The sequence below is a fragment of the Phyllostomus hastatus genome, unplaced genomic scaffold, assembly GCF_019186645.2.
Source record: "Phyllostomus hastatus isolate PE091 unplaced genomic scaffold, TTU_PhHast_1.1 phas_scaffold_60, whole genome shotgun sequence".
NCBI lineage: Eukaryota > Metazoa > Chordata > Mammalia > Chiroptera > Phyllostomidae > Phyllostomus > Phyllostomus hastatus.
The window spans coordinates 17,227,760-17,248,291 of record NW_025334038.1 but is presented as its reverse complement, the minus strand read 5'-3'; the positions used below and the strand labels follow the sequence as shown (position 1 = coordinate 17,248,291).

The following is a 20,532-nucleotide window of genomic DNA, read 5'->3' as shown; positions in this document are numbered from 1 at the left end:
ATTGTTACTTCTTGCTTCCCTGCTTTTCCTCTCCTTGACCAGGCCCCCATCTAGTGACTGGACTCAAGAATAGCTTCTTAACTGGTTCCCCGCCTCAGTAATCTTATAAACAAAAACCTGAATATATTACTCTGTTGAAGTCCCTTGGTCAGTGCTTTCCACTGCCCAGGTGCTCCCAGGAAGCACTTTTGTCCCCACCCCCACCCTCCACCATTGTTTGTTGATTTGTCTCCTCCATTAAGACTCCTAAGCTCCTGTGCTCTCCTAAGGCAATGTAAACAATATCAAAAGAACCAATTTAGAAATAGATCTGGGTCCTGACTGGTGTGGCTCAGTGGACTGAGCACTGGCCTGCGAAGTGAAATGTCGCTGGTTTGATTTTGGTCTGGCACAAGCCCAGGCTGTGAGTGATCCCAGTTGGGGGCATGTGAGACAGCAGATCCCGACTTTCCTCTCCTTCTCTTTCTCCCTCCCTTCCCCTCTCTCTAAAAATAAATGGAACTGAAACTGCCTTGTACATCTTATGCCTCAAACCTTTGGAATATTAAAACAGGGCAAACTAACTTTTGGCCTGGGCCTAAGTAACCTTGTGTCCCAAGGTTTGAAATGTTTGCAAAAATAACAAGAAAGCAGTTATGACTACTAGACTGAAAATTAAAAATTTTGTTTAGAATTAGTATCACTGTGTTTTCTGCACCAACAGAAATACCTTCCTTCTATGGATGTAATTGTTCCCCTTCCCTTCTCATAAATACCATTGCCTTTGTCTCCTAATCAGAAAACTATTTGGCTTCTGCCTGAAGCAGCTACTCAAAATAGCTGCTCTTACTGATCTCACATAAACATTTGTCATCACTTACTTCGAAAGCCTTTATTTTTAGGTTGACAGGAGGGACTTGGGGCAACGTTGCATCCCCAACACCTGATGCCAGGATTCAAATGTCACTGAATGATTATAAGAGAAGGTCCCCTTTTCATTCCCCTGTTGCTGGGCTCCTGTTCCCAAGCCAGGATGTTAGGTTCCAGAGTGGCTGTGGGTGAGGACATTCTGTTCCTCTGGCTGTTTTGGCACAAATTTCCACCCACAATCGGTGTTGCCCCTTTCCTTCCTCTTGGCCGACTTCTCTTTCACCAATATAAGCCCATACTGGAGGCTGGTGGGCAGTCATGCATTTTATGGCAGGCCCTGCTAGTAGCCGGAGTCTGGGACCCTTGAGCCTCTACAGCATCCCCCACACTCTGTACATGGTCCTCTTATTAGTGTTGGTCATGATGAGCTTGGTGTTTGGTAAGTGGTACTAAGAAATCAGAAGGGTCTCTGCCTGCTAGAGGCAGAAACCCATAGATACAGGGTGTCTGGGTACATCTGCCCAAGATGCTCAAGTAAACCCAGGCAGGAGGAAAGATGGGATGAGTGGGCTTGCTGGGATAATGCCTGGGAGCTGATACTGGACTAATTTGATGTTCATTCTGAGGGAGATGTCTAGTGACACCCCAGGGTTGTCTCAACAGTAATGACCTGAGTGGAGATACTGAAGGGAACCTATTCAAGTTTGAAGGCAACACAGATTAAGGAGGGTTTGGAGAATATGCTAGAAGAAAGCAGGTTCCACAGGGTACAACAAGGCTGGATGCAGCCTGAAAACCTCCTCACTTGGCTGCAGAGCACCATTTGCATAGAAACAAGATTCAAAATGTTCAGCATCTGCCTCAGACAAAGTGCTCTGCTGAGTCTGGTGACTCATTAACCTGTGGTCTCAGCCTGGGACCAGAAAAAGGGGGAGGCATACAGTCGGCCCTCCATACACACAGGTTCCACATCCCTGAATTTAACCAACTGAAGATGGGAAATTATTTTTAAAAAATGATGTTGTTGCTAACGTGTACTGTATAGTTAGACCTATGCTGGTTGTGTCTGTACCGAACATTGTGCAAACCTTTTCCCCATGTCATTATGTCCTAAACAATACAGTACAACTATTTATATAGTATTTACATTGTATTATTATAAGTAATATATGGATGATTTAAAGTATATGGGAGGATGTGTGTAGGTTATTTGCAAATATTCCATCATTTTATATAAGAGACTTGAGTATTCTCAGATTGGTATCAATTTGGATCCAATCCCCTGTAGATACCAAGGAACAACTATAACCATACATGCATCTAGTTGGGAAGGCTTTGGTGGACAAAGTTTAATGAATCTGTCCTGTGATAGGACCACTACACAAAGAATGTGGCCCTGGGCTGTTTGAAGTCTCCTGTCTACAAGAAGAACAGGTTCTTCCAGTTCTGTGATGATGCATTCTCTTTTTTACTTCTGAACGTTACAGATTAAGAAAGTATATTTAAAAGAGAATCTAGGGACGGTGAGGACTGTAAAACCAAGTCCCAGAGGAAGAACTGTCCTAACAGGGCTGTCCAAAGCTGAAATGGGCTGCCTTTGCCTCGCCTTTGAACTTAGAGGCTTCCATAGTGCTGGCACATACTAGCCCCTCAAAAACATGTTGAATGAATAAGTACATGAGTGAATGAATGCATGCCTCATTTCAGGAGGTATAAGAGCAGAGAATGGAGGTTTTTAATAAGGACTAAAGCTTCTGGTGAAAGATTAAGCCAGATGGTTTTAATGAATTGATTTTATGGTTTTCGGAGATGGGGGGGGAACAGTGGAACTGACCTGAAAAATAGGCAGGCAGAGGTATGGAGTCAGTGTTTCTCTATGTTCTAGGTCAATTTGATCCTGCCAATCAAGAGCCCCCTTATCCAGCTCGGTTCCCCCAATACTTGCGCTGCTATCGGTGCCTCTTGGAGACCAAGGAGCTGGGGTGCCTTCTGGGATCTGACATTTGTCTGACCTTTCCTGGTGGCAGTTGTATTACTCTCCTCATCAGGAATGGTAAGGTGCCTTCTGTCTGACTTGGGACCAGAGCTGAGTCTCTACATCTCCTAAGCTAAGACTCGCAGACACTGCCCCCCCTTTCTTTCCTTCAGAGCTATTCCTGTTTCCACGCCCACTGCCTGGCTCTCCTTAGCTCACAGCTGACTCACTTCCTCCCTCTGCACAGCACCAGCCTTGTAGGGTCTCTGAAATCACCAGATCCACCAGCCTTTCCTCAGGCTGTTTTCTCCCCATGTCAGTGGTAGTTCCTGCCAGCATCTCTCTTCTCCTACCTCTCCCAACCTGTTCCCAGACTCCTTCACTGAGTTTTCCTTCATTCTCCTTGACCCTTAAGGATACATGTTCATCGAAATTCGAGCCTTAGTTAACTCCCTGCTTCACTCTCCCAGAGGAATTTCTCTGCTTCCTTGGCTTCTACCAACAACCACATGCTGCTTCCTTCTGAATCTGAGTGTTTGGCCACACTGTCATGTCAACTTGCCCCCTGGACACCAGTCTGCCCCCAGACACCTCCACCTCACTTTCAACTGGCCAAAATTGACTCCATCCCATTGTTCTTCAAGCTTGCTCTTCTACCTGGCCCTTCACTTATTTATTTATTTATTAAAAAGATTTTATTTACTTCTTTAAAAATTTTTTATTTACTTTTAGAGAGAGGGGAAGGGAGGGAGAGAGGGAAACAGCAATGTGCGAAAGATACATCAATCGGTTGCCTCCCGCATGCTCCCAAATGGGGTCCTGGCCCGCAACCCAGGCACATGCCCTGACAGGGAATCAAACCAGTGACCTCTCGGTTCACAGGCTGGCATTCAATCCACTGAGCCATGCCAGCCAGGACCCTTCCTGTGATCTTTAGTGGACACTCCATCCTATACATTTATTCTCTATCTTTACCTCTTTCCCCCACAAACAGTAGCATACTCCCATAAACCTGTTCTGCACTTGCTTTTTAAACTTAACAGTTATGGGAACTTAATGTTTCCATATCAGTTTGTAAACAGCTTTCTTGCTTCATTGACCTGCTGCATAGTGCTCCATGGTGTGAGCATGACAGAGCCCGCAGTCCATTGCAGTGCTGATGGGCCGACTGGGGGTTACTTCCACTCTTTCACTCTCGCAAGCAGGGCAGCAGTGGAATTCCTGCACATGGGCATGAAGATTTTTCACCCTCTCATATATAAAGGTGGGCAAATGTAGGCTAATAATAATAATAATCAGTAAGTAATACAAGAATAAACTGTTTCATGTACTTACAACTGTAGACCTACTTTTGTGCACCCCTGTATATAATAGAAACATATCTTCTTTTAATCCATAAAATAAACACCTCCTCTTTGCAATCTGACTCCCAATACATCTCCCAACTATTTTTTTATGTGGTCCCACCTAAAAAATACTGGTTCTCCCTACTTCACTCCACAAGTACCAGCTCAGCGCCCTTACTATACTTCAAATGGCCGTTTCCCACCAATCTCCCATGGGGAACTTCTGCAGAGTTCATGGCTGGTGACTCCTTGGCACTCCTTGCCCCTGCCCAGTTACAGGAATCTTTGCATTTTGGGGATGCAGGGAAGGGTATGGGGCAGTGATGATGTTTGTGTGAAGTGAAGGGATGGGAGGGTTTGGTGCTTTGCTGGGACCTCTGCTTCACTGGTTGCTGTTCTCCCTCCCCAGGCAGTGGTTCTGACATCATGGTGAGTGACTGTCGCCGCAAGGAGCAGATGCGTGATTGCTCGTATACCCGTACTTCAGTGTTTGGTTTTTGGGTATTCTCTCGATGCTGTTTCCAGAATTTCTGCAATAACCCACAGAACAGAGTGTCCTACGCTCCATAGAACGTCTGCAGAGACCTTTGCAGTAAAATGCTGCCAGTTTCCAGCTAGCCTCCTGTTCCCACCTGGGCACAGTGGGTACAACTTCTGATCCTTTCCACTAGCCCTCCTGTCTCAGGTTAACTGACCCCAGCCCTAGCTACCTGTTGCTTGATGCCCCTCAACAACCCCATTCCCACTCTGCCCCTCCCCAGACCTCTCTGGAGTTTTCCCATCAAGTCCTTGCTGTCTGACATTTTCTCTCCTGTCTTCTCCCACCTCTAAGGTGCCTCTGCTTTGCTCTGGCCTCCCTTTCTCCCACTACAGGAGTCTCTCTCCAGGTGCTCCTTCAGAATAAATTGGTGTACAAACTGTTTTTTTCTCTCTTCTGGTAGAGGTGGAGGCTGAGGGAGGTGGTCCTGCCTGACTGCCCCTTGTGGGGACAAGGGGCTCCCAGCTCTATCGAGCTCTGCTCTTGCTCTGCCTTGGCGTCTGATTCAGCTCTAGCATGAAAAGGTGAAGAGAAATTGGGACGGGATACCATAAAGGCCAAAAGGACAGTGGGTACCTGTTAGTGCTATCAGATCCACAGTTGTGTGGGAACTTCAGGGGAGGTCCTTGGCGGGAAGGTGTCGGTGGGAGTGGGGCTGTGTAAGGCCCAGGCCCAGGGAAAAGGGATACTCTGTGGGAGACATGCTAGGCCTAGTGGAGCCCTGGGCTCTCCAATCCCAGGTTCAGCTTCCCTCTTCAAGGACCATGGTAAATTACTCTTACATTTTGGGCCTTGGGTTCTTCAGCCTCTGCAGTTGTCTTCCAGTTTGTATGAACCTGGGACATTCTGTCTTCTACAGAAGCCAGGGGTCATGGGGAATAGTGGGCCAGTAAGAGGGGCAATACACAGGTTTGCACCTCCAACTACCTTCTGACCTAAAAATTAACGCTGGTGTCTCCCGCCAGAGCACAGGCCATTAACGAGTCCATGGAGGTGTTAACACGTGCCAGTGTTTTGTAGATGAATATATGCTGTACGATGTCACCAAGCACACAGACAGAATCTGGCTGAGTTGCTCCAACTTAGGACAGTGGCTACCTCTGAGTCGAGGGGAGTGCATGGAGGGTGCAGCGACAGCTTTAAGGGACTTGGGAACTGGTAACACAGGTGGATAGTTTACAAAAGCCCATACTATATGTTTTGCCAAAGAAGTTTAAAAATAAATAGGCCAAAATCTGTGTTTGTCTCTAAGGTATGTCTATTTTTGAGGCTCCAACCTCCACTCTGTACACATGTCCACTTGCATTCTTTCAACCCTGAAACATCACCCTACTTGACCAGTGACCAAAGCAAAGCAGAAAGGCCAACTTACCAAAAGTGGTGGAGGAGCTGAGAATGGGTCTCCCCGCCACAACACTGTACTACTTTTCAGAAAAGGTTTCATAACCCCAGCACTGGGTTGAGATCTGGAAGGGCAGACACTGGCTATACTGTCTGCAAGTCTTGGCACAAAGCAGTGTGGTTCTAGTGTTTATTTAGTATATGTGAAAGGGAGTTATGGCTATTAATTATTGCTTTCAGGATGCTTGCAGTTTCCAAAAAATAAAATATAAAAGGCCCCCACTTATGGTATCCTGGGTATCAGGAACCTAAAATGAATGGACAGGAAGGAATATGGGTCGCTCATACCAGGTGACTCTGAAATGCAAACCTGGGCCCTTTGGTTTGCTCCTGAGCTTTCCCGGTTTGAAAAGATTTTCCTCTTCTCTTAGGTGTAAAAACCTGATATCACCTGGGTTTAACTTTCTAGGTTTTGAAGGGTATGTTTAAGGCTGAGGGTGGGGGCGAGAGTCATAATCCTCTAGCTTTGATCTCTGGTGGAGCAGAGGGGAGGGTGGGTGTCAGCCCTTTGGGACAGGCCATAAGAAGGCCACAAAGGCCAAGTGGAGTGGGCAGGATTCAGCAAATGTTTGAACCCCATGCCCAATTAATTTTCTTTAACCTGTCTACCACCTGCCCACACGTGAGCCTGACCCAACAAACAATGGGACACAGACTTAACCCTGTCCATTTATTGTGGAGGGAAATCAGGAGTTATGGAGCAGAGCGGGAGAGACCCTCTCCCCTCCCTGGGCACCCATGGAAGGAGATGTCAGGACTCAGTGACATGAAGTGGGGCTGAGGAGGCCAGAGACTGGGACAAGAGATTAGAAGGCAGCAGAAGACCAGTGTGGGAATGGGGTGGTGGAGACAGTGAGGCATGGACATCAGGATGCCAAGCCATGAGATCTGCACGGAAGTCTATCCCTCATCCTTCACACTGCATATCCAGTCTGGCCTGGGTCTTATAGATAGGCACAGGATGGGAAATACAGCTAGAATTAAGTGGAGGTGGCAGATGACCACACTGAGAGGAGTCTGGAAAGATGGGGAGCGGTGATGAACCTCAGATGGGAAAGGGAGGAGGGAACCACTGCCTTCCCCAGGTTAGTCTGGGCAGAAATCTGCACTTGATATTATTTTCTAGGAGGAAGAAGAGCACTGGTTTCTGGGGAGAAATGGCAACCAAAGCCATTTAGACACAAAGTAATGGGTTGGTCAAAAAGTCTGTTTAGTTCTTCTCATAAAATAAAAAACACATTTTTCATTTTCACCAATATCTTTGACTTGAATATTTTGAGTATGTCAACTATCTCCTGCTAGTGGCCTCCAGTGGGTAGAGGCCAGGGGTGCTATAAACATCTTTCAATGCATAAGACAGCCCCCACAGCAAAGAATTATTTGGCCAAAATGTCAATAGTGCCAAGAAACTTTGTAAACCACTTCTAACACATTTGATCAGTCACAGTACCTTCTCCATACACTGCACAAATCTTTTTGTTTCAGTTGCATTTTTACTTCTCTTGAATAAAGCATAATGTCAAATTTCCTTCCATTTTCAGTATTAAAATGGCTGCAAAAAAATCTACCAATTTTAATGTTTTGGTGTTTTTTTTTTTAAATGCATGCTAATATGACAGCTGTCACAACATAATCTAACAAAATTGTTTTGAATGAAGTTAAAGACAACTAAACACTACTAGGGCCATTGTACAGAAAAAGACCAAACCAGCTTTTTGGCCAACCCAATACAAAGGAAGAGAAGATCTGAGTAAGTACAGACCAAAGAATGTGGGTGTTCTGAGAGGGCAGTGCGAGTGCTAGTACTGGGAGAGATGCTGGAACAGACTGCAATCTGGGAAGGGTAAGGGCTCAGGGTCCAGCCCGGGGAAGAACCAGAAGTCCTGAATTGTTGAGGAATAAGTATATGTTGCGCAAGTTAGCAATGGACAAGCCCAGGTTCGAGGGCAGGGAAGCCAGGGGGTTCAGGCCTTCAGCCAGGCCTTCAGGCTCCTTCTCAGCATGGAAGCTGGGGAGGGGCAGCGAGAGGTTCAGGGCCTGGTAGAATCGCTGGACCTGTGACTTGAGCAGAGGCAGGCCCAGGGCCTTATTGAGGGGCTTAGGCTGTGGGCTCTGGAGCTGAGGGCTGGACCAGGAGTTGCAGTAATCATACTGACAGCACTGGGCGTGGTACCAGTACTCTGACAAGTAGGTGTTGCGTTTTTCTTGGCATTGGTAAGAACTGTACTGTCCACAGCCTCGGATGAAAAAGCGAATCTTGGTTTCTGGAGGAGAGAGGACAACTAATAACCTGTTGCCTCCCATAGTCCCCAAACTTGGCATTCCTACAACAAACTCTCCCCATCCTTCATCAGACCTGACTTCCATCCCAGATCCCTTCAGGAAGGCTCAGAAAATTAGCTTAGCTGGCACCCCCTGGAACCCCAGACCATGCCTTCCAGGATCCTCCTATCTCCTTGTGCCCTAGGCCCCAAGCAGCCATCATCAAGAGAGGAGACCAAGCAATGGGCTGTCCCACCAGTAGCCCCTTCCTGGGTCTTGAACTCACCATAATAGATCGAGATCACCATACATGGGGATGAGCTACTGATGGTGCACTTCTCCGAGCCTGAAATGCAACCTACAGAAGGGTCTTCTAAGAGACAGAGGTGGCAGGTCCGGACTTCAGGAACAGGAGCTAAGGGAGCAGAAAACAGAAGGGATGGGAGCGCTAGCTTATTCCAAGGTCCCTGTCCTGTAGGGAACCCATGTATCTATAGGGAGCCCATGTATCTAGGGTCACAGTTCCACCCGCTTCCTGGACTGTCACCCCTTTCTTCCTGCCCTGGGCCCCACTTACCCTTTCCCATTGTGAAGCCCACCATGACGAGCATGCCTACAACCACATGGGCTTTCATTATGGAATTCTGAGGAGAGGGGCAGTCCCTGAGGGCTGCCCTGAAATCCCACTTTCCCATGACCATGCTCCTTGATCCTGAGCTGCAGGCTGATTTTGACAGTCGTAGCAGGAGCCGCCGTAGGTTCAGAGCTATATTCCTGCCTGGGGCAGGATCCAGGCTGGGTGAGGAAGTTATTAACTTGGCAGGAGGCACAGTGTGTTCTCACCCACGAGGTCTGGTTCCTGAATGTGGGAGAATGTGTCAAGGTAGCCAAGACAGGGGTAATACCTGGGCCTTTGCTCAGTGTGCTTCCCAAAGATCTATTTCCACCCCTTAAGAGTCTATGAATTAGCTTCTGTCTCTGGCACCAACTGCTGTCCTTCCTACACAAGAGAGCCAGTCCCTATTGTGCTAGAACTCTAGCCAGGAGCTCAGCGTCCCCATCCTTCTGAAATGTGTCTCCATGTCCCCAGCAGGGGGCACACAGGTCTCATCCAGCAGCAATTCTGGGTCTGCCCCTCTTCTCTCCACCCCTTAAGTTACTTTTGAACCCCTTTCCCAGTAAAACCAAAACCGATAGTGTTATGTATGGTACATATAAACAGACAGCCATAGGTAGGCCCTCCAAAAACAAGTATTTTTCCAGGCTTTGAAATTTGACTTTCCTTTGGGTTTTTTCCTTGGGACTTTGCACACCTCCATACCTAATCCTAGGAATTCTGCTCTGCTAATAAAACCATCACCTAAATCAACTGGGCATAAATCTATGCTGACTTTCAACTCAGGGAGGGCGAGCCGGCCCATGAGAGCCCCTGGTGTCCAGCACGTTACTACCCTCCCTTTCCCAACCCGAAGCACCAGCAGACCAGCTCATGGCCTTTTCTTCCACTTTATTTCATATTCCCACCACAATAATGACTCCTTTAATTTAAACTAAAAACCATAGAGGGTTCCTGAAAGGGTGGCAGCAAAGGAATGGAGGTGTCAAGGACTGAGGGGCAGGGGGTGGGTAATCAGCGAATCGTCTTGACTGGGCTCTTGAAGTTGCTTGCGGCTTGGAGCTGCAGCTGGTAGGCCATCGGATGGATCTTGAAACCGTAGAGCCTGGGCCAGGGCAGAGGTCAGAGAGGCAGCAGGGTGAGCCCATGCAGCCCTGCCAGTAGCTCCTATTCTTACCGCCCTACCCCGGCTCCTCCATGGGCCTGCTCAGTGCTTAAGGTTGTGGTTCCCAACCTCCTCCCCTCAAGAATATTTGGGGATATATCTTAAATATCCACTAACACTCAAATTCAAGGTTATGTACATATAGAGATGTCTGTTATCACTACTTGTTTAAACATAAAACAACTTTTCTTCCCCACACCAGAGTAAAAGTAATTCTCTAAGAAGCTAAACCACATGTGAACCATGGCTCTGAGGAGCTCCTGGCAAAAGATGAACACCCAAGTTGATACAGCAAGAGCTGTTGTTTAAATGGTGCTTCAAGTACCAAACATTATTCTAAGCACTTCACATATTTAAAAATATTCTGTCAGGCAGGTACTATCCCTATTGTATGGATAAAGGAACTGAGACGTAGACAAAGAACTTTCCCAAGGTCCCTCAGCATGGACAGCCCTAGCTTTGGGAGAAGCAAATCTCAAAAATGGACCATGCCCTGTTCTCCTTTCTCTCCAGAGGTCTTTCCTTTGATCCCTGGTGACTCGGTCCTTGCTTCCCACCTGGGCACAAACTGGTTGGCAGGCCGCTTGGGTCGGTACTCAGGGTGCACCATGAACAGCATGTGAGGGAAACCAGTGCCGAAGTAGGCGCCGTCCGTGTGGTGGTGCCTTGATGACTTGGGTGTGTACACGTCCATGCACTTGGGGCAGTAGAGCTTCACCATGGCCTCACCTGGGATGTCCGAAAGGCCTGGGAGATAGCCAGACTCAGCATTCCAGGCTCCCCTGGACCCCCCGCCCAACACCTACCCGAACGTGGGCCCCAACTCCTTCCCAGAGGACCTACCATATGCTGCCCTGCCTCTCTGTCTCCAACACTCACCAATGGGAAGCATTGGCTGGTTCTCACAGTACACACGCGGACAGTAACCAAAGTCTCCCTGCTGGTATTTTTCCAACTGAAGTAAACAAAATGGAAAGTGTTGGGGGGGAGGCATGAAGAGAAGAGGCAATCCCTTCTTCTACCCACCCCATACCAGTGTCCCCCATTTCTCCTGTCTCTCTCTGACTCAGCCAGGCTCTCTGACTCCTCTGCTTCCTTTCTTCTAGTGAGGGAGGCTATAGACCATCAGAGCCATTCAGTGTTTATTCCCTGAAGACTCTATAACAACTTCCGGTCCAAGGTCACGTCCCCCCAGAAAACACCCCCTTCAGCACAATCCCCAATCAAGACTGGTTTCCTAGGATCTGGTTCTGAGGTTCTCCTCATCTCAGCTATACTCCTTGACAGGGTCAAAACATGTGACTTTTTGCTGTAGAAACCTCCATTTCCCTTATTGCCTCAGAAGGAGTAGTGGGGGCAGAGAAACCTCACCATCTGGGCGATGCCACGGTTGGTGAGGATATAGCGGGCGTGGATCAATCCATAAAGCATCTCAGCTGCCTGCTCAATCAGGTCACTCTGGTTTGGGTTGTCTTCCAGCTCTTCATCTGAAACATGGCCCCAGCCGAATGCAACCACTTGTCTTACAGCTTTCTTTGGTGCTCTGCCCATCCCCAGGGATGGCTGGTTACTTAGTTTGCTTAGCACCCACCTTTGAGCCTCACCCCACCCTTCATGTGGGCATCTGACCCAGAAACTTGGGTCTCTGACCCTTCCACCAACCCAAGGCTCTACCTTCTCTACACACCTCTCCAGCCTCTGCCCTCTTCTCTCCCTCCTAACTGCCTCTGCAACTCATAAATGCAAAGTATCAATGCAGAAGACAAAACTCTAGCCCAGAAAGTGCAAGGCAGGAGAAAGAGTTTGAAAATGAGAACCCCTGGGAAAACTATCATTACAAAATAGAACTGAATTATAGAATCAGAGTCACTCTGATGGGCACAAGTGGCGTATGTCACTAAATCAGGCAAGAGCTAGGCAGTGGACCAAAATGAAGTAGGGGGTTTTGGGTTAAAGGAGTCAGAAATCAAAAGGAAATTTAGAAAACCAAGAAAGAGGTGAACAGTGAGTGATTTGGTTGCGGGGAGCGGGTGGGGGGAGCATACACACACAAAACAACCCTGAGGGTGCCTCACCAGGCTCCAGGTCCAAGATCATGTCTAGAGCTTGTCGATAGTGAGGCACCTGCTCATTGAGTCCAGTGAGGTTGAATTTGTCCTGGATGTAATCTTCATCCACCTGTCAGGGTGTGGAGATGAAGAGGGAACCCACAGCAGAATTCTTAGCTTCGACCTGAGCAAGTTGCTCTAACTGATGCCTTATCCTCAGCACAACTGCTTCTATTCCTCATTCCCAACTCAGCACAAGTACCCAGGTTTCTTTCCCCAATTCACATGCACTGCCTTTCCATAAAAGCTTTGGCTTTTTTTTTCTTTCCAAATAAGCAGGCACAGCAATCCCCTACTTAGGCAAACATTCCTTTCAAGATCCCTGTCCCTACCCCTGCCCCCATCTCTAGGAACCAGTTTTGTCTCCTCCTAAGGGGCAGCTGACTGTCTTGAAAAAGGTGGAGGCTGAAAAGCGTGGGTTCTGAAGGAAGTTACATCTCGCACATTGACACACAGTTTTGCATGTTACAAAACATTTTAACATGCAATATTTTAATTCTCCTAACAGTCGCTGTAGATACCAATACCACTCTACTAATTAAAAACAACAACTTTACTTGCCCAACATTACACTGCTGGGGGGTGGCAAGGAAGTTGGACCCCAGTCTTGCCACTTCACCACAAATTAATGGTGGGTTACTGAGGGGACTTTTCCTTGACAGGAACAGGTTTCTAGAGAAGCATGTGAGAGAGTGTGGAAGCTGAATATGTGGGAGAATATCTGGCCAGGCTGTACGTGGAGATCAGTAGGGAGGCCGAGAACTCACTTCACAGAAGAATTCATTCCCACGGAGCCCACAGAACCAGGAAATCCAGGACACCTCCTCTGAACTGCTCATCTTCACGTCAGCTGGAGAAAGAGTAACCCAAGCTCTCCTTCCCTGCCTTTGGTATCCTCCCTCCTTCCACACTCTGCCCTCCAACCACAAAAGAATTTGGGGCCACTTTTTGTTAAAGGATCCTAGACTCTGAAGCACTTCTCTCCAGCTCCTCTTATTTACACCTCAGCTTCCTTTCTCCAAGGTTAAGAATTCTTTGGGGACCCGTCACTTGCGAGGAACTGACAGGTCTTGGCCCACCAGTTTTACCCACATCCCTGACGCTCCCGAAGGGCAGCCAGGGCTCCCTGGGCTCTCAGCAACCGCAGGTCTCTGCCCGTCCCGGCGCCTTTCCCAAGGGTTTAGAAGTTTATCTTTTTCAAGCAAGAGCTGGGCCCTTCCTTTCCTCATGGCCTGGGGTGGCCCGAAGGTCCCTTTCGAGGGAGAACCCACACCCCGCCTCCACCCCTCAGGCCACCCTTCCCTTCCTCCTTCGGTGGCGGACCAGATCACTTCTTTCCCCACCCGCACATTAAAGCGCGGAGACCTCCATGTGCCGCACCCAGAGACAGAACACTCAGCGCGGTGACAACTTCACACTCACCGTCTGGACGGGGGCCGGGACCGGGGTGGGGGAGGGGAGTTGCTACTTCCAAGGAACGGCAGCTACGGCTAAAGCGTAGGCCACGGACCGGATCGCGGGAGGCGAAGTTGGCGGGGGGTGGGCAGGGTGAATAGAAAAGGGAGGGTGGGAAGACAACAATGCGCAAGCGCCAAGGGTCCGGCACCGCCGCGGTGGACGCCGGGAGATAGAGTTCCTGCTAGGGAGAAACTGGCGAAACCAGGGGAAGACGAACTACGAATTCCAGGGTAAACCGGGCGCGACACTAGTGTCGCGAGGCCGCTGAGGAAGACTCTGAGGGCGGAACGCAACGAGGAGCCACCGGAAGCGGAAGCCCAGTACCGGGTTCTGGGCAGGGGAGCCTGGGAAGTAGTTGTGTGATCTCGGGACCGGGGGCTTCGGGAAGAGTTGGGGTAAGGGGCGAAGCTGGCTGGGTTGTTTCTTGCTGCTCCCCTCACACAGCGAGGCTGCGGCCCCGGCGCGCCCTTGCCTAGGGGACTGACCTCATCCCCAATCAACCCACCGAGTTCTATCGTCTCTCCAACCCCTTGGTCGAGCCAGGCCCGCTACCGGAGACTCCCAACGGGGCCCCTGTTGCACCCTGGGGTCCGGACTCCTGAGACGGGAGTTGAGGTCTCGCTTTGTGCCTAGAGACCTGGGTAGGATGTGCTTGGCAGAGCGGTGTGAGAACCGGGGTGGCCCAGTGGCTAACCTGAGGTGGTGCCAGTCATTCTGCTTCTCGTCCCCTTGCACTTTTCCATTTCTTTTTAGGGCTTCAATGGAGACTTTTGTTGCGGGCGCTAAGTGCGACCTTCGAACTCTGGTTGGAGTAATGGTGAGGGGCAGCGTGACGTTATTTAATTTCACAGTTGTAGGCATGCCATAGGTTTCCCTCCGCCTACCCAGGGCCTTTCTTAACACCGACAGTGGTTTGTTTCCTAGCTCCAGAAAATGAGATCAGAGCGAGGGGCCGCATTCAGGGAGGCGAAGGGCATTGTGGGGCGTTATGTAAAAGCAAGATCCCAACTGACATCCTCTTTTGTCCTCGCGCTATCGAGGCACGTGACTCTTTGCATAAATAATATTGGAAAGGTTTAGGATGGGCAACAACCAGGTGCTTTCTGTACGCCTGCACTCTGAAATAATATTTGTTTGTTTGTCTTTCAGCTACGCATGTATCTTGGAGTATTCTGGATGTTTGATTATGCAGATTCCTTTGCTTACAACAGCGCCGTTTTGCATTACTGAAGCCACAAGGCTATGCGGACTGCAGCCTCTCCCCAGTACGCTTTCTACTTCTGGAGAAGTATCAAATGTTTTTGTTTGAGAAGACACCTGAAATAGGATCGAGGAAGATATAAAGGGCAAGGCTGACTGCTTTTGATAATCGTTATGTCTTACAGAGTGGCAGTTTCAGAGAAAGCCTACTTTCTACTTTCTACTTTTTTTAGAGAATTTTTATAAATTTATTTGAGCCAAATTGACAACATATGCCTGGGAGTAAGGTCTCAAGTGCTCGGAGGCTATTACTATTAATTGTTGATGAGGCTGGGAGTAGGGGCACAAAGCAGGATGTCTAGGCAACTGCCTCATAGAATCTTTGTTAACCTTTACTAAAGGGCATGGTCTTTTATTATAGGGTTCCCTGTTTTTCTATGTGATCTGTTGTCCTTAGGCCCTGTAAAGTTGTGGGGTCACTTTTGGGGCAGGATTTTTTTTTTTTTTACTCTAAGGCTACTTCTCTTTATCCCAGCAGGTTTCTGGAGGTGGCTTTGGTCACTGCAGGGCCGCCAGGATTTTGGCTCACTGGCTTCATCTTCCTCTTGCCTAGTCTCATTTTCTCAGCTCTCCCAAAGCCATGTCTAGGCCCTCTGTCATCACCTTTACCCCAGCCAGTGACCCCAGCGACCTCTGGAAAGATGGGCAGCAGCAGTCACAGCCTGAAGAGCTGGAGCCTACTCTGGATGGGGCAGCAGCCCGGGCTTTCTATGAGGCCTTGATTGGAGATGAGAGCAGCACCCCTGAACCTCAGAGATTGCAACCTGAGCCTGCCAGTGAGAGAAAAAGGAAGAAGAGAAGAATGACGAGAGAAGCTGCAACAGGACCATCAAGAGGACATGGACAAAGGAGATCCCTTGAGGCTGAGGACAAGATGACTCATTGGATACTGAGGGCAGCCCAGGAGGGGGACTTGGCAGAACTAAAAAGGCTGCTGGATCCCCATGAGGCAGGGGGAGCTGGGGGGAATATCAATGCTCGGGATGCCTTCTGGTGGACCCCCCTGATGTGTGCTGCCCGAGCAGGCCAGGGGGCAGCTGTGCGCTATCTCCTGGGCCAGGGTGCTGCCTGGGTCGGGGTCTGTGAGCTGGGTGGCAGGGATGCTGCTCAGCTGGCTGAAGAAGCAGGCTTCCCTGAGGTGGCCCGCATGGTCAGAGAGAGCCATGGAGAGAAGAGGAGTCCAGAGAACCGGTGAGAGGAAGCCTTCGCCCATGCCCACCTTTCAGTGTGTTCTGCTCTTCCTAGCCACTGCAGACCAGCAAACAGCTGAAGGGTTCTTTTCCTCATCTCCCAGTGTAGGTTGATAAGGCAGTGTGCTAGAGTAGTTATGAACCTGATCTCTGTGGATCTCAATGCTAACTTGGGCAAGCAACCTAATGTTTACATACCTGAGTTTTCTTATCTGAGAGATGGTAATAAGAACACCTTTCTCATAGGATTGTTAGGATTAAATGGGTTAGTATATATCAAGTGCTAGAACAGTGTTTCCTTCAAAGTAAGCACTATATAAATATTAGTTATAGCCATAGCCATTGTTATTCCTTCTTTTCCCAAGAGCCTTATAAGTCCTGGTTACCATTTCTTCTCCCAGCTATTACCCTATGGTCCTTCATTGCTAAGTGGGGAGGAAGGTAATTTGTTCCTCAGCAGAAATACTGGGAGAGCCCTGTCCCACCCACCCTGCCACCTCCACCCACCTCAACCCTTCCCCTGCCTTCAGTCCTTTCTTCTTCCTCTACAGGTCCCAAGCCCCCTCCCCCCAGTACTGTGAGACCTGTGATGCCCACTTCCAGGACTCTAACCACCGCACATCTACTGCTCACCTGCTGTCACTGTCCCGGGACCTCCAGACCCCCAGTCTGCACCTCGGGGTGCCCATCTCCAGCCCAGGCTTCAAGCTGCTGCTGAAGGGGGGGTGGGAGCCTGGAATGGGGCTGGGACCCCGGGGCAAGGGCCGTGTCAACCCCATCCCCACTGTCCTCAAGAGAGACCAGGAAGGATTAGGGTACAGGTCAGCACCCCAATCCCGAATCACACACTTCCTGGCTCGGGATACCCGGGCAGTGGCTGGGAGGGAGAGAGCCCCACAGGTGACCACACTGAGCAGGAAGGAGGAGAGAAGGCAGAAGGAGAAGGACAAGGCCTGGGAGCGGGATCTGAGGACGTACATGAACCTTGAGTTCTGAGCTTGGCAAGGTCTGACCCTGGTCTGCTGAAGTCTGAGCTGGGCACTTAGCTTCTACTTCCTGGAGTCTGCCCAGGTCCCAGACACTTGGATTTTGGTCAGTAGGCCCTACCTTTGGGAGTGGAGCTGAGAATTGAGAAATAAATCAACTTTACTTTTTGTTTATTCACTTTTCTGGAAGCTTTTGTGGGGAAGCCAAACAAGTCTGGGAAGACATGCAAGTCCCACCTGAGCCAGAAAGGGCAGCCCCTCCAGGTAACATGATGAGGTCACCTCCCTGCTAGTCTGGTACACTGCTAGGTCCTACCCTCTGCTGAGAGCACCTCACCTATTTCATCCTCTAGCCAGAAACTGCCCAGCTGTACGCAAGTCTCACCTCCCCAAGGGATTGTCTCCCTGATCACTTCAGCTCATTCAATCAAAAGATGTATACTGTGTGCTAAGACTAGGACTAAGAGACATCCCCAACCTTCAAGTTGCTCCCAGCTGCAGGAGGACAAAGCCATGTGGTAAAATAGTGCATAGTGACGGGAGGTACAGCAGGCTCACAAGGGGTAATGAGATGGATAAGGTCTTGTAGGAAGAGGCCAGTGTGGTGGGAAAGCATAAGATCCAGCCTGTATTGTTAGCTAAACTGGCACCGGAACTCTGGCGTCGCAAATCTAAACTTTAAGCCAGGATTCTTATATTTCACTACCTGAAAACTGGAGGCAGGAAGCACATCCTATAAGTCTGCACTTGTATTTCCCACACTCCCCTCTCTTAATGCTCACACCTGATGCCAGGCAAGTGAGCTCACTTGACAAACTGGAAGTAAAATCTGCAGGGAGAAGCAGGGGCAGCTTCTCAAGTACCAAATCTCAGCTATTTCCGGAAGGGCTCTTGGTAAATTCATGGGTACGAAGACCAGTGGTGGGGGTTGGGGGAAAAGACTCCAAGGCAGGGGGCCAAGGGGGGGAGGCGAGTTGGGGAGACATGGGCGACTCCCGGGGGGGTTCTGAGTGATGAAAATGGAGGGCTAGGTTGATACATTGGCTCTGGGGGCCGCTGAGGTCGGCTGATTACGCACTAATGACGCGACGGGCGGGCCTTCCGCAGAGTCCTTCCTGCGAGTTGCTGGCTCCGCCCCTACGGTCCTTCAGCCCCAGTGCAGCTGCTTCCGGACTTGGGTGCTCCGGACGGCTTGGTGAGGCCGCAGCACCGATGCTGGGCCTAGGAGGAGGGGCAACAGCAGCCTGCAGCACCCCAACGCCTGGGTCCGGCGCTTTGCCTCGCCACTGAGATCTCTGAGGACGCCTCTGGCCTGACCTTTCGGAGGTTGCGTCTCAGCTGCGTGCTTGGGGCACATCCAGCCGCTTTGTAGGAGTCATGGCCATCTAGTTCAAGGGACGAACCTGCTGGCTGGAGTTCCCTGAACTCTTCCCTCCTCCTTTCAATAGGAGGATTCCTATTACCAAGATCCTTTAAGCCAGCCATTCAGGAACCCCCACTTCGGGAGCATCTAGGACCGGGGTGATCCTCCAGCTACCTTCCTTCATGATGGAGTACCGCGTCCCCAGTTTTGGGGACACCTTGGGGCGTGGCCTTGGTGAGTGAAACTCAGTGTACTGCTTGCTGGGAAGGAAATCCGGAAACAGGGAGGACACTGTCGGGGTGACCTGGACCTTATCAGATCCTGAGTCTTGGACTCGTGTGTGGGGTGGTGGTGGTGGTGAATGAATTTGAATGTGCCTCCTTCCTTTATCTTACAACTGAAAAGGAAACAAGCCGCCTGCCCCACTGGAGGCTTCACGACTATTCAGGGAAGTGGGTAGCCACTTCTGAATTCAGAATACGATTCTCCAAACAGATACCTGCTCTTCTGAGCCTGAATAGACTCTGTCTTCTGAGGAGCCCCTCAATCCCCAAGCCTGAGCAGTGAGGGCCCCAGAATTTGGGGGCTCATTACGCACTCCAGTTATGTTCCTCCGACGGCTTGGTGGCTGGCTGCCTCGCCCTTGGGGCCACAGGAAACCCAGGCCTGACCTGCCCACCACAGAACCCAGTCAGGTGAACAGTTCCTCTGAGAATTCAGGGAGTGACTGGGACAGCGCACCAGAAACCATGGGAGAGGTGGGGCCTCCCAAGACGAAGGACTCAGGGGCCTGGAGTTCTGGAGCTGCTCCAGGACCAAGCAGGGGGACGCAAGTTGAGCAACTGGGGAGCAGAAGAATGGATTCCTTCAAGAGGGTCAAGACTAGCACCAGCACTCAAGAAGCTGGAAGACTGGAGGCTGCAGAGACTATTTCCAAACTGGGATGGGATCCTGTGGACTCAGGTGGCACCAGGAAATCTGGAGTGTCCCCTGAAGGGGGACTGGACCCCCCTGGGCCTGAAGCGCCAGTGGAGAAGCCCAGCTGGCAGCGGCGTCAGAAGCTGCTGGGCTGGCTGCGGGGGGAACCAGGTGGGGGAGCAGGGGCTCCCTTGCAATACCTGGGGGGCCCAGAGGAGTGCCTGCAGATCTCTACCAACCTGACCCTGCACTTGCTGGAGCTACTGGCCTCAGCCCTGCTGGGGTTGTGTTCACGGCCACTGCGGGCAGCCTTGGACGCATTGGGCCTGAGTGGGCCCCTGGGCCTCTGGCTTCATGGGCTGCTGTCCTTCCTGGCTGCCCTGCATGGGCTCCACGCTGTGCTGAGCCTACTTACTGCTCACCCCCTGCACTTTGCCTGCCTCTTTGGTCTCCTACAGGCCCTGGTGCTGGCTGTTAGCCTCCGGGAGTCCAGCGGGAATGAGGAAGACACTGACTTGGAGGGTGAGAAGTTGGGGAGGGAGGGTGAGGAGCAGAGGGGAGACCCAGGAAAGGGGCTGTGACCTCAGAGTAGGGTGTGACCCAGGGCTCCCCACTCAGTGGACCGGGAGCAAAAGTGAAGACAGTGTGGCCTTTAGGAGGAGAGTGAGGGGCATGACCCAGATTGTAAGCACAGGGACCTCAGGGATAGGAAAGAAGCCCTAGAGTATGAGGGCACAGGCCTCCACCTCACCCATAGGAAAGAAGAGCTGTTCAGGTTTATGGACAGTGGGGGCATGGCCCTTGTATTCACCAGCTGTTGTTATTTTTTGATTTTATATTTCTCCCACCTTCCGTTCTTTTTTTTTTTTTTTTACCTTCACTTTGTAAAAGCAAAAAAACAAAGAGTGTGGTGGTGGAAAATAAAGACTAAAGGGTCCTTTCTACCTCTCAAGACTCCCCAGGGACAGGCAGAACTCTGGCTGGGGTAAGAGGGTGGTTGGGAGACCAAGGGGTCCCTTGGATCTTGGGACATCTAGGGAAGAGAGGAGCTCTTAGGTGGTTGGACTTGGGGCCTGGATGGGGTACACAAGTGACAG

The 20,532-nt window shown here is 50.2% G+C and overlaps 5 protein-coding genes across 9 annotated transcripts; 3 read left to right on the top strand and 2 right to left on the bottom strand.

Moving 5' to 3' along the window:
- The first annotated feature begins 1,167 nt into the window (after positions 1 to 1,167).
- On the top strand, positions 1,168 to 5,010 carry LY6G5C (lymphocyte antigen 6 family member G5C). The gene is made up of 3 exons (XM_045826033.1): positions 1,168 to 1,288; positions 2,735 to 2,902; positions 4,580 to 5,010. Exons 1-3 carry the CDS (start codon positions 1,168 to 1,170, stop codon positions 4,738 to 4,740), a joined length of 450 nt encoding a protein of 149 aa, XP_045681989.1. The 3' UTR covers positions 4,741 to 5,010.
- Positions 5,011 to 7,500: 2,490 nt separating this feature from the next.
- On the bottom strand, positions 7,501 to 9,712 carry LY6G5B (lymphocyte antigen 6 family member G5B). The gene is made up of 3 exons (XM_045826030.1): positions 8,949 to 9,712; positions 8,658 to 8,786; positions 7,501 to 8,373 (listed from the first exon to the last, which is right to left on the bottom strand). Exons 1-3 carry the CDS (start codon positions 9,070 to 9,072, stop codon positions 7,961 to 7,963), a joined length of 666 nt encoding a protein of 221 aa, XP_045681986.1. The 5' UTR covers positions 9,073 to 9,712; the 3' UTR covers positions 7,501 to 7,960.
- Positions 9,713 to 9,861: 149 nt separating this feature from the next.
- Positions 9,862 to 13,831, bottom strand: CSNK2B (casein kinase 2 beta). The gene is made up of 7 exons (XM_045826032.1): positions 13,683 to 13,831; positions 13,028 to 13,110; positions 12,228 to 12,330; positions 11,524 to 11,639; positions 11,032 to 11,107; positions 10,710 to 10,899; positions 9,862 to 10,092 (listed from the first exon to the last, which is right to left on the bottom strand). Exons 2-7 carry the CDS (start codon positions 13,097 to 13,099, stop codon positions 10,002 to 10,004), a joined length of 648 nt encoding a protein of 215 aa, XP_045681988.1. The 5' UTR covers positions 13,100 to 13,110; positions 13,683 to 13,831; the 3' UTR covers positions 9,862 to 10,001.
- A 136-nt stretch (positions 13,832 to 13,967) lies between these two features.
- Positions 13,968 to 17,328, top strand: GPANK1 (G-patch domain and ankyrin repeats 1). 5 transcript variants are annotated; one of them, XM_045826026.1, is made up of 5 exons: positions 13,968 to 14,113; positions 14,472 to 14,535; positions 14,868 to 14,983; positions 15,457 to 16,169; positions 16,720 to 17,328. In XM_045826026.1, exons 4-5 carry the CDS (start codon positions 15,559 to 15,561, stop codon positions 17,162 to 17,164), a joined length of 1,056 nt encoding a protein of 351 aa, XP_045681982.1. In that variant the 5' UTR covers positions 13,968 to 14,113; positions 14,472 to 14,535; positions 14,868 to 14,983; positions 15,457 to 15,558; the 3' UTR covers positions 17,165 to 17,328. The 5 variants fall into 5 exon arrangements, with proteins under 5 accessions (XP_045681982.1, XP_045681981.1, XP_045681984.1 ...); XM_045826025.1 differs by having other exon boundaries at positions 15,454 to 16,169; XM_045826028.1 differs by having other exon boundaries at positions 14,868 to 15,064.
- Positions 17,329 to 18,299: 971 nt separating this feature from the next.
- CUNH6orf47 (chromosome unknown C6orf47 homolog) lies at positions 18,300 to 20,387 on the top strand. The gene has a single exon (XM_045826311.1). It carries the CDS (start codon positions 19,123 to 19,125, stop codon positions 20,014 to 20,016), a length of 894 nt encoding a protein of 297 aa, XP_045682267.1. The 5' UTR covers positions 18,300 to 19,122; the 3' UTR covers positions 20,017 to 20,387.
- Positions 20,388 to 20,532: the final 145 nt, after the last annotated feature.